At 45.8% G+C, this 12,223-nt stretch overlaps 1 protein-coding gene across 2 annotated transcripts in view; it reads left to right on the top strand.

Annotated features, from left to right (window-relative positions):
* GLE1 (GLE1 RNA export mediator) overlaps positions 1-12,223 on the top strand; it is a 171,872-nt gene that overhangs the window by 32,200 nt on the left and 127,449 nt on the right. For both annotated transcript variants that reach the window (XM_078646606.1, XM_078646607.1), the window contains 2 exons: positions 2,983-3,186; positions 11,037-11,162. In XM_078646606.1, coding sequence (XP_078502732.1) covers positions 2,983-3,186; positions 11,037-11,162 — 330 coding nt within the window. The remainder of the gene's footprint in view (positions 1-2,982; positions 3,187-11,036; positions 11,163-12,223) is intronic.

Raw genomic sequence — 12,223 nt, 5'->3', positions numbered from 1 at the left:
AAACTTCAGGTAAATGTTGACCACCCTCATCTCTGGTTTGTGCTTTTCTGCCCCCTGTAAGACTCGTTTTTTGTGCTTTTCTGCCCCCTGTTAGACTCGTTTTTTGTGCCCTTCTGCCCTCTGTTAGACTCGTTTTTTGTGCCTTTCTGCCCCCTGTTACTCGTTTTTTGTGCCGTTCTGCCCTCTGTTAGACTCATTTTTCCCTTGTTTTTCTGCCTTTCTGCCCTCTGTTAGACTCGCTTTTTGTGCTTTTCTACCCTCTGCATCGCCACATCATCACTCGGCGCTACCCCAGCATCACTCGGCACCACCACATTATCACTCGGCACCACCACATTATCACTCGGCACCACCACATTATCACTCGGCACCACCACATTATCACTCGGCACCACCACATTATCACTCGGCTCCAGCATCACTCAGCGCCACCCCGCATCACTCAGCGCCACCCCAGCATCACTCAGCGCCACCCCAGCATCACTCAGCGCCACCCCAGCATCACTCAGCGCCACCCCAGCATCACTCAACGCCACCCCAGCATCACTCAGCACCACTCGGCAGCACCACTCGGCACCACCACAGCACCACTCGGCACCACCACAGCACCACTCGGCAGCACCACTCAGCACCACCACAGCATCACTCAGCGCCACTCCAGCATCAATCTGCGCAACCATTCAACAACAACTGGTTCAAATATGTTCTCTCAATGTATCGAGCTTTATTACAAATGTCACAAAAAGATGTTAATATTTCACTTCTGTTCTTGGATTTTCGTCACAATAAAATACACTGAACATAATCTTCACAAAAGTTATTTACAAAAGTTTAAGCTATTGCCATTATAAATTACATCACTTTTATTTAAGTATTAATTATTTAAAAAAATTAAAAGCCATTGTTATTTGTAATATCAATACATCTAAGTCACGTAAATACAACACATATTGCATTGCAAATGCTGTAGGTGTCACATTTACGAAAGTTATAACTATTGGGATTGTAAATGACAAAACTATTAATTTCGCTATTTTCAAAAACAACACATAAATAAAAAAGTGTCATTTACAATGCCAATAGCTCAAACTTTCCTAATGCGAGACCTATTGCATTGCAAATGCTTGTTACCTTTCCCGTTGGATACCATTGAGCGCCCGACAGCTCAATGGCGCCCGACAGCTCAAAAGCACCCTGCACCCAGCGCCCGAATGCCTCTAGCAGTGCAACCTTTGCCCTATCCTACTTCCCCATTTGCCCTGAACAAGTGACCAGGAGCCCAGCTCCCACAGCCGCTTGGCCTGCTAGCCAGCAGCCACCAACCGAAGGCCCCTTTCCCTCCTTGGATATCATTGGGCCTACCTACCTCTGCACCCGGCTGCCCCAGTGCCGCTGAGGGTGAACCAACTGTACCTACCTGACCCTGGGGGACCCCTGAGTCTATGCCCAGAACCTTAACTTCACCAGTTGAGTACTTACCTGGAAACCGATAAATCACTTACCTGCCATTGGATAACATTGACGGTTTGACTTGAAAAATCGTCTTACTTGTGAAGTTTTGAAAACTTGAAAGGTTCTTATAAAATCAGCCGAATCCTGAATTCCGAAGTACTCACCTGTGATCAGGAGGGAAGCCAGTACTGTAGCTTGTGGCCCAGTACTGATCCGCAAAAGTAATCCTAACCGGGTTTACTAGTAACCTGAACCTTCTCCATAGGAATCCATGGTCTTCTTTTCTGTGAAATTTCTTCCAAGTGTCTACTTTTGAAAACTTGAAATATTCTTTAGAAATCGTACTAACTACTGAAACTTAATTACTTGCCTGTCTTAAGTAGAGATCCCAGTGCTGGACTTAGGAGCCCAGTACTGGATTACAAAAGTAACGAGAACATACTTTACCGGTTACCTGAATTTTCTCCCATTGGATAACATTGCCAGATTTTCACTGAAAAGTTTCGAAGTGTGAACTTTTAAAATACCTTTTTATTTCTTAAAAATCATTGCAATAACCAAAACGTTTTTACTTAACTGTTTCCAGCTTAGACCCCAAGACTAAATCTAGGATCCAGTCCTGGACTTCCAAAAGTAATCTACAAAGTAATCAACTGTAATTTTGTAAAAAAAAAAACATTGAGCTCAATGCTAAATTGTGTTTAGAATTGTGTTGCCTATTGCAACCCCTGTACCTATTGTGTTTACAAAGTCATTGCCTTTCTGCAAAGCAATAACCTGAGATCACTCATCGCTGAGAAAAGGATATTTTTTATGCCTGTTGGTTCTAAAAATAAAACTATATCTTTTGATATAAAAACAATTGGCCTGGAGTTCAGTCCTTGAGTGTGTGAAACCTTTTGCTGAGTGAGTGTGTACAACAAATGTTTTTTGCACTGCCCTCTGGTACTGCCTTACTGCTCGACCAAGCTACCACTTTAGAGAGTAAGGTCAGTTCTGACTTTAACCTCTGTTATACCTCTGGGGTTGGTGGACTCCATAATACACTGTACCGTACTTTGGTCCAGTATATATAGAGCCACTTTCTTACAATAGGTCCTCTAAGGGTGGCACAATAAGTGCTGTAGCCCTTACGGGCCTTCTCTGGTCCTATTGCCCTGGGTACCCAGGGTACCATCTACCAGGGGCTGACATGTGGCCATAGATGCCAATTGGGTTTAGGCGTCAATGCAGTTTTAGGGAAGGAACACAGGCCCTGGGTACCTGATTGGCAGGAGCCCAGGGCCGACTCAGTCAAAGCACATCAGCAATTCAGAAAAAAGTGGGGGCCTACCATGCATGAAAGAGGGCACTTTCTCACAGATGGCATGTCTATGCAGTGTTGGGTACCTAGTTTCATTAACTATGCTTGCTTTGGCCCTTCATGAATACGTTGAAGTTCTAGCTCTTCGTACCGTCTTGACCTGCATTCATGATGTCATCTAGAGCTGATCTTTTATAGCAAATGTGTCAATTTGTTCTTTCTTCCAGGATCTCTTGGCCCTCTGCCACTGCTCTCCAAAGCTGTCCCCTAGCTTGGGGCGGGTGCTGGACAGGATGGTTGCTCAGGATTTACAAGAGGGCACTCGCCCTAGCAGCAGCGTGTCCAACCTCACGAGTGAGTCTCCTTCTGAAGACCTCCTTCCAGCAGAGAACATCTCTGCACCATCCATCGTGGGCACACATGGAGCAAAGGTAATACCAGATGTGCTTCGGGAGTAGCTCACAGGGAGAGCAGACACGGTGCATGATACGAGCGAGTCTGTGTGGAATCTTCTGGTCCGCTATATTAATCGAGCTATGTCTGCTTCCATTGGGGTGTATGAATGATTTAGACCCGGTTCAACACATACTTGTTACATGATCACTATGCGGGTGAATAATGAGTGCTGTTGGAGGTATGGATTTTATGCATGTAGAGCAAGTCTGGCTGGGGAACGAGGGAATGTTGAACAGGGGATAATACAAGATGTGCTTTGATAATCCGAGCAATGCTCAGTGTGGTGTGTTGGCGACTAAGGGTCGGTGAGCTTTATGCTTTTAGAAATTTGGTTGCAAACATTTTGAAAACATTGTTGTGTTAGCTCGGCTAAAGAATTTGTCCAGTGCTTTTATTGAAATCATTGTCTGCCAGACGAGGTGTGCAGCAATCTATTTGACCTCTTAAGTGGAAGAAATCTGCCTCATAGAACTAGATAGCGTGATCGGTTCAGCTCCGTAGCATCATCTGTGATCGGCCCCAAGACCATGCTCTTTCTTCGATGCTGCCTGAGTTGAAATGGGGCTTTATTTGAAAAACACAGTTTGCTTTATGGAATTTCCAACTACAAAGATAGCATGGCTTATGTAATATAGAAGTCCAGGTTTACGCGCCTAAATATATTGAATAAAATGAATTATTTGTATTACTCCCATAGAAATTATTTTACTCCCAAATTTTAAAGGAAGGCTTAAAATTCTCCCACTGTATGTGGAGCGCTGAGGTCACCCAAGGGCGTTCTGCTTTTTTCTTTAATTTTTAATCAAGCAACCTTGTCATCCAGTATATTTTGTGTGGTGCAATTGAAAAGACTTGCTGCACAAACCTTCTAAATCAATAAACAGAAAAGTAGTAATGTGATTTACACTGGTGTGTTTGCTCCAGACTGCTGAAAATGGACTTCACCTGTTGAATAAGAAAACCATTTAAAACCAGGTTTTGTGATCATATTTTCCTTAGGGATTGGTTGTGAGGGCGCCTCCTGCTCTCAGCCTGCTACCACGGTAGGAAGCTTATTACTTTAAAAAAATGTTTCCCGCTCTAGCACTAGATCTCTAGCACTAGATTGAAATGATTGAGCTGTGTTGATATGACAAGAAAAGCACTGACTTTTATGTATTTATTTATTTATTTGTATGCTTGTATAGCGCAGGACTCGATTCCCGAAGGGGTATCTCCGCGCTTGTGTATCTCAAAACATATTGGTGTGAGCAAGGTGGTACAATCTCTTTTTGTATCCAAATAGATCCTTTAATCAATTTGAAGCAGGAACCACTGGTTCCCCACACCAGGGGCTTAAAAAAAATATTAAATTCCATTTCTTTTTAAATGGCATTTCGTCTTCTCCGCTGAACTAGAAGTAACGTGCAGGCTGATGTGGGAGTTGTATTTCCTGTGATAGAGCGCTTGCTAATCTTTCCTCTGCATGCCTGGCTGTCCACTAACTCCTGTGAGCGTCCAGGGGCAGCTCTGAAAGCCATCCCCTTCACCATGGCTGCCAGGTGACGCCCCCTAGCAGCGATTGGCTGTGTCTGAGAGTGCGCCATGTACTGCGGCCGCCTTTTCTGCGTGTATTGGTTGTGATTGAGCCAGTAACGTGAACTGTATTTCAGCTGATGAGGGTCTAATGAAGGCAAAATACATAGACTGTAGACTTGAAGTTAACTTGTAAAATATTTAGACATCAGACCCAAAAGCCCTCAAGTTCAAAGATATATCATGTGCAAACCACAGCAGCTTTCTGGACTCTCCGCTTTGGGGCTTTGAAAAAAACTACTTTTACTGTGTGTTTAACACAGTGATGGACATTTTCAGAGGGCGTATTTTGTCACAGTGCAGTGTAGGAGAGCTTAACAGTAGTTAATGTACCCTACAAGCTAGCTTGGGTTCTTGAGAGAGTAACTTGCATTTTCTTCACTTCCATGGTTTGTGCTTTTTGGTGAGGAAAGTGAATCGTGCACTGTTGTACCATTTTTAGGTCTCGCCTTTTCCATTCCAAAGGAATGGGAAATGGCGAGAATTCAAGTGCTCAAAATACTCGTGAAACCACGGGTTTTTTCGTACGGTTTTCTTCGAGTTCACGTGGCCACAGGCACGCGCTTTTGGGCCATAAACTTTCACGGCCATCTGTTCCCCAGCTCCAGCACCTCCCCTCTCTGTCCCTGCGCACACCCTTTACTTGCATTTCTCTTTCCCCTCCCCAGCCAGCTTCCCCCAGGCCGTGTTCCCTCCCACCTTTCCTCCTCTCTGTCCCTTCTTACAATCACAACTTGTTAGCTCCAGCCTCGCTTTCAATCGTGCGATTCCCGATTCAGTGTAATCAAGCAGCTACCTTTTAGCCGCAGCCCGACTTCAACCGTGCACGGACTTTGTTATCAGCACAACGCTCCATGTGAAATTAAGATCGACGCATTGTAAAGAAGATCATGACTTGCAATATCTGTTCCCCAGCTCCAGCACCTCCCCTCTCTCTCCCTGCGCACACCCTTTACTTGCATTTCTCCTCCCCCCTCCCCAGCCAGCTTCCCCCAGGCCGTGTTCCCTCCCACCTTTCCTCCTCTCTGTCCCTTCTTACAATCACAACTTGTTAGCTCCAGCCTCGCTTTCAATCGTGCGATTCCCGATTCAGTGTAATCAAGTAGCTACCTTTTAGCCCCAGCCCGACTTCAACCGTGCACGGACTTTATGTTATCAGCACAACGCTCCATGTGAAATTAAGATCGACGCATTGTAAAGAAGATCATGACTTGCAAACTATTTGCCTGGTTCGAACATGGCCACATGTCAGGAGATATGCCCTGTGTTAGAAACCAGGAAAGTGCAACAAACCGCCGTATAAGCATTAATAGAATGTCAGTCACAGCCCCGACACAGCAGCTCACTATTTTAATATCTGGAACAGGAACGAGGTTTACTCATAGCGTTTACGTGATTTAAAGATACAATCTGCAGTTCTGTGTCTTTTAAAGGAACGTAAAACTAGTTTGAGTCCTTCCTTTATGTCTATGACTTCAGCCACATCCCTTTCATGTAAATAAATACCCAGCGAGATAAGGGCTTTAATAGTACCCTGCATGGCGCCAGTGCAGCGATTCCAGAATCCCCGCCCAACCGGGCGCAGTAGTGGGAAGAGCCATTGCAGCAGCCGTTCCGAGAGTAGAGCCATGCACAGCCCCCTTACTAGTTTCTGTTTGAGCTGCACTGCTTTTGAATGGTTTATCTGATGTCGTGTAGTTTAAACCGTAAAACCAAGAGAAATGCATTTCCTCTGCATAGGTCAAGGGGCACTGGAATTATGCCATTTTAAAGCAGCTGTGTTTCTCGCATAAGAAAGCCTGATAAATCAGCCTGATAAAACCATGTAATTCATCAGCTGTAGCACACTTTAGATTTTAACAAAAACGAATTATGCAAAGGTTAACTGTCCACCTTTCTGATGCTTGTTTTCCTCACATTCATTTGATGATGGTCTCTGTAGTAGTCGTTTCTAATTTTATCTCCCTCGTTCTTCTCAAAGATACTCTACCACCCCCACATTGTAATCACTTTCTCTCCCCTCCCACCGGGAGCCCCATTCCCTCTAGCCCTCTTTCAACCTCACGCTGGCTCTTGGGTTTCCACCTCCCCCGAGTGCTGCAGGCCTAACCTAGAGGCCTCTGTCTGGGGCTTCCAGTATGACAGCAGCCTTCCACCGATGCAAGCATAAATTCTGCCACCTGGCAGGCCCATGCAACGTGCAGCCAGTGGCAAGAAAGGGGCATTTTTCGGCAGCATTCATGACGCTCTCAGGTGTCTGCAGTCAAGCCGTTGTGTGACCCAGAGCTATGCATTGTCACGGTGCCAGGCCAATCTATCTCTGTGCCAGTGTGAGGGGCAGTAGGGCTTAGGGGATGTCTGCCACATTGCCATGTCAACACGAGTTATTGTGCAAAGACGCATGGCACCCTCTGTCTCTATGCCAGGGCACATGGCATCTTGTGCCTCTATGCCAGGGCACAAGGCACAACCACGCGCATTGTGCCCAGCTTTCATTTCCCACCAGACACTTTGCGCGCACCACCTCTGCTGGCAAACGCATGGAGTTCACCAGGGTGCACACCCCCTCACCCCCATATGCTCGATCGCAAATCTCCCTCCCACCCTTCCTTCCATGTCCGCTTTCCTTTGAAGTTTCAGCCCGAGCTTTCACCGGCTCCTCTCCACCCCCTTCCTTTAATGGCCCACCCCCTTCCTTTAATGGCCCTCCCCCTCCCCCAGCTCAGAGCGCGCAACGCTTGTTATTTTCTATGCTTTGCTCCTTCGTTCACTTTGTCTCTCTTTCTTCACTTCCCTCTTACACCCGTCCCCATTTACCTGGGCAATTGCCTTTATTTTCTTGTTTTCCTCGCATTCATTTGATGATGGTCTCTGTAGTAGTCGTTTCTAATTTTATCTCCCTCGTTCTTCTCAAAGATACTCTACCACCCCCACATTGTAATCGCTTTCTCTCCCCTCCCATCGCGAGCCCCATTCACTCTAGCCCTCTTTCCACCTCACGCTGGCTCTTGTGTTTCCACCTCCCCAGAGTGCTGCAGGCTCTGCTGTGTCTCCTCGCCTACCCCGGCCTAACCTAGAGGCCTCTGTCTGGGGCTTCCAGTATGACAGCAGCCTTCCACCGATGCCAGCATAGATTCTGCCACCTGGCAGGCTCATGCAACATGCAAAATCTCCAATGGGGTTGACCCAGTATCCCTCAGAACCTGGGAAGTTACTCAGTATTACAACAATTGGTTCCTTCGGGTGTACCACATTTCTTTTAACTCACTCATAGTTATACACTACATATAACTATGAGTGAGTTAAAAGAAATGTGGTACACCCGAAGGAACCAATTGTTGTAATACCATGCAACATGCAGCCAGCTGGCAAGAAAGGGGCATTTTTCGGCAGCATTTATAACACTCTCAGGTGTCTGCAGTCAAGCCGTTGTGTGACCCAGAGCTATGCATTGTTGTCATGGTGCCAGGCCAATCTATCTCTGTGCCAGTGTGAGGGGCAGTAGGGCTTAGGGGATGTCTGCCACATTACCATGTCAACACGAGTCATTGTGCAAAGACGCATGGCACCCTCTGTCTCTATGCTGAACACCAAGTACTTCGCAAAATAAAAGGGATGGGTGAGGGGTTGTAGCCGTCCGGCGAGTACATCACAATCCCACAGCTCCAGGCGGTCAAGGCTGCTTTTTTGTGGTCTTGCAGGATTGATAATCATTAGTTTCCTTGTTTGGTTGTCGTATGAGAATAGGTCACCAGAGACAAGTAAACTTAGTCCTTGCGCTGCAACCGTTCCTTAAAGAATCCTGAGACGTTTGAGTCCCTTACACGCATTGGCCACGCAATATCAGTGATCTTCACCACCATTACGTATGCTTTTTTCATTTTCTCACTCCTTGATCTTCTTATCAAACACGATAATGTGAAACTGATTATCACCTTATACAGAAAGGAACTACTTTGCTCAAATACCACACAAACCCTGATAAAAGGCTACCCTGTGGGTAGTTTAACAGGCCTCAACTCAGTTGCATAAACATTTTTCAGTTTTACATTATGTCTTCTTGGTTATAAATAAGGTAACAAAAATGCTTTTAACACTTTTTTTATTATAACTTTATGGCATGCCTCACAGCAGCCAAGCTGCTCTTGAACATAGCTTACATACATTGCCAAAGCCAATAGCTCTGGCAAAAACGTACCATTGCCATTATAAATTACAATCACTTTTATTTAAGTATTAATTATTTTAAAAAATTAAAAGCCATTGTTATTTGTAATATCAATACATCTAAGTCACGTCAATACAAAACATGTGGCATTACAAATGCTAAAAGTGTCACATTTGCTAAAGTTAAAAGTATTGGCATTGTAAATCACAAAACATAAATATAAAATGTCATTTACAAAACCAGTAGCTCCAACTTTCCTACTGCGAGACCTATTGGCAACGCCAGTGCTTGTTTTGTGTGTAAAAGAAGCTTGCACTGATGCTGCATTCGCTGCATGTTTGCTGGGTGTAATGAGAGAAGCTTGCGCAGCAGCTGCCTGCCCTGTTAGGTAGTAATGCTGTTACCTATACTGCGTGCGCTCTGTGTGTTTGAGAAGCTTGCACTGTTGCTGCCTTTGCCTCATGTGTACTGTGCGAGACGCCTGCACTGCATCTGCTTGTCCTGTGTGCTAGTAATGCTGTTACCCATACTGCCTGTGCTCTGTGGGGTTGAAAAGCTTGCGCTGCTGCGGTCTGTCCTAGTGCTGCTGGTGGTGCCCATTGAGTGCCAACCTGAACTTTGGAGTTCCTTGGTTCTACCTCCCAACATTGCTCAACCACACAACCACAAAAGAGAGTAAGGTAGTATCTACTTCAACCTCTGCTGTACCTCTAGCGATCCACTTGACTTTGCACACTATACCTCACTTTGCTATAGTATATACAGAGCCAGCCTCCTACATTGGTGGCAGCGGTGGGATGTAAAGCCTCCACGGATCCACTGGACTCTCTGCACACTATACCTTACTTTGGTATAGTATATACAGAGCCAGCTTCCTACAATAGCTGGCAGAAATCTTATGGAAAGCAGCATTTGATTTGTTATAAAGCAGTACTAGAGCACCAATTAGCTAAGGATGGAAATTATCCTTCCATAAGGTAGTGAGTTGGCAGCACCGCAAACGTCACTATCCACTCCACCAGTGCCATATAAATACTTGTTAAAAATGTTGGCACCTATGCTAGCCTATAGTAGTGGCACAACTCGGCAGTCAGAGAAAAATATTTGGTAGAAATTTGAAGTTAATTAATTAATGCTACTAATGCAGTAGTACTTCTATAAATATTTTGTGTCTTGTTGCGATCAAGCCATTCAAAAAAGAGTAGAGCCCAATTTGGTGGTGTGAGTTACTCGTGTATTCCAGGTAAGTGACCAGTAAGTGAAGCATAAGTCACAGCTAAGCGCACACAACTCTCTTTCAATCAGACCCCCTCTTCCTTTTCCATACTGAGCATTGAACAAAGGTGATCGGTGACGGCCCCTTTGGAGTTCCGTAATGTACTCTGGCCTCCAGTTTGGAAAGAGTATAATGCCAGGCATACAGAAGTGCTGGCACTTCCGAAATTCCACCCTGGTCCCATCAGAAACGATGCTCCTCCTCAACTCACTGGGTCAAACCACATCTTTAAGATACTTACCCTCCAAGATCAGAAATGCGTCTTGGGTTTCATCACTGACCTATAGCTGCTTATTTTTAGTTAACAAACTTCTGAAAATTGACTTTTCAAACAGGCTTTTACTCGATTCCAAGGACCATAGCAGAGTGATGCCTGAATGCCTGATCTAGGACGACCCTTTGCCCTTCGCTATACTCATAACTCATGTAGTCAGGAATTTTCACTGTATCTGCCTCTTTATGTTTCCGCCCTGGGAAGTGACGTGTAGAGCTAAATAAAACACCCAAATAAAAAAGTAATATGGATCACATTAAAGGAAGCGTTTTCTGTGTGGATCTGATATCTACATAGAATACTCCTTTTAAGGATCAGCCCTCCATCTAGAATACTCTGTTCTCAATGTCCTGCCTCTTTAATATTTTCTTGTTCATTTTTATGGACCATTTTTGTAACACCGTCTGCACAGACAATTCTGTGCTCACTATGTTGGTCTAACTGTGTAGAATAGTTTACTATGGTGAATGAAGCCTTGGTTGTTTGTACGTTGAATTTGCAGTGTGTAACGTGACCATTTGTTATGTCCCAGAGCCCTGCAGATTCCCGGCCTGCTCCTGCAGCCCCAGAGGTTCCATTCCTGCTGCTGTCACCCAGATCCGTCGAGGTGGAAGCGTTCATTCGGCGGTATGAAGAGGACCTCCGCATCAGAGGAAAGGTGAGATTTGGAGTGCAGTAGACCCCTCTTTGTCCTACTTTCCTGCCACTTCATTGAGCGAGTGATGCCAACCTTCCTTGCACTGTGATGGTCTACGTAGCTGAAGGCCTGCTGCTCTACCATTTAGCACTTTTTGCACTGAGTAAGCTCTAGTCACTGGAAAGTGTCAAAGCTTCACTGGAGAGTGACAAGCCTTCGCTGTTCAGTCTAGATCCATAGCCTGTCCCTTGGGTGAAATATGAGGGTGAGTGAGCTGATCGCTGGTAGAGTATAAAGGTGCAAAGCTTCACTGGGGAGTGGCAAGCCTTCGCTGTTCAGTCTAGATCCATAGCCTGTCCCTTGGGTGAAATATGAGGGTGAGTGAGCTGATCGCTGGTCGAGTGTGAAGGTGCAAAGCTTCACTGGAGAGTGGCAAGCCTTCGCGGTTCAGCATTGATCCATAGCCTGTCCCTTGGGTGAAATATGAGGGTGAGTGAGCTGATCGCTGGTCGAGTGTAAAGGTGCAAAGCTTCACTGGAGAGTGGCAAGCCTTCGCTGTTCAGTCTAGATCCATAGCCAGTCCCTTGGGTGAAATATGAGGCTGAGTGAGCTGATCGCTGGTCGAGTGTGAAGGTGCAAAGCTTCACTGGGGAGTGGCAAGCCTTCGCAGTCTACATCCATTGCCTGTCCCTTGGGTGAAATATGAGGGTGAGTGAGCTGATCGCTGGTCGAGTGTAAAGGTGCAAAGCTTCACTGGGGAGTGGCAAGCCTTCGCTGTTCAGCATTGATCCATAGCCTGTCCCTTGGGTGAAATATGAGGGTGAGTGAGCTGATCGCTGGTCGAGTGTAAAGGTGCAAAGCTTCACTGGGGAGTGGCAAGCCTTCGCTGTTCAGTCTAGATCCATAGCCTGTCCCTTGGGTGAAATATGAGGGTGAGTGAGCTGGTCGCTGGTCGCGTGTAAAGGTTCAAAGCTTCACTGGAGAGTGGCAAGCCTTCGCTGTTCAGTCTTGATCCATAGCCTGTCCCTTGGGTGAAATATGAGGGTGAGTGAGCTGATCGCTGGTCGAGTGTGAAGGTTCAA

Source organism: Lissotriton helveticus, chromosome 5_2, assembly GCF_964261635.1.
Source record: "Lissotriton helveticus chromosome 5_2, aLisHel1.1, whole genome shotgun sequence".
Classification (NCBI taxonomy): domain Eukaryota; kingdom Metazoa; phylum Chordata; class Amphibia; order Caudata; family Salamandridae; genus Lissotriton; species Lissotriton helveticus.
This window is presented reverse-complemented; position numbering and strand designations above follow the sequence as displayed.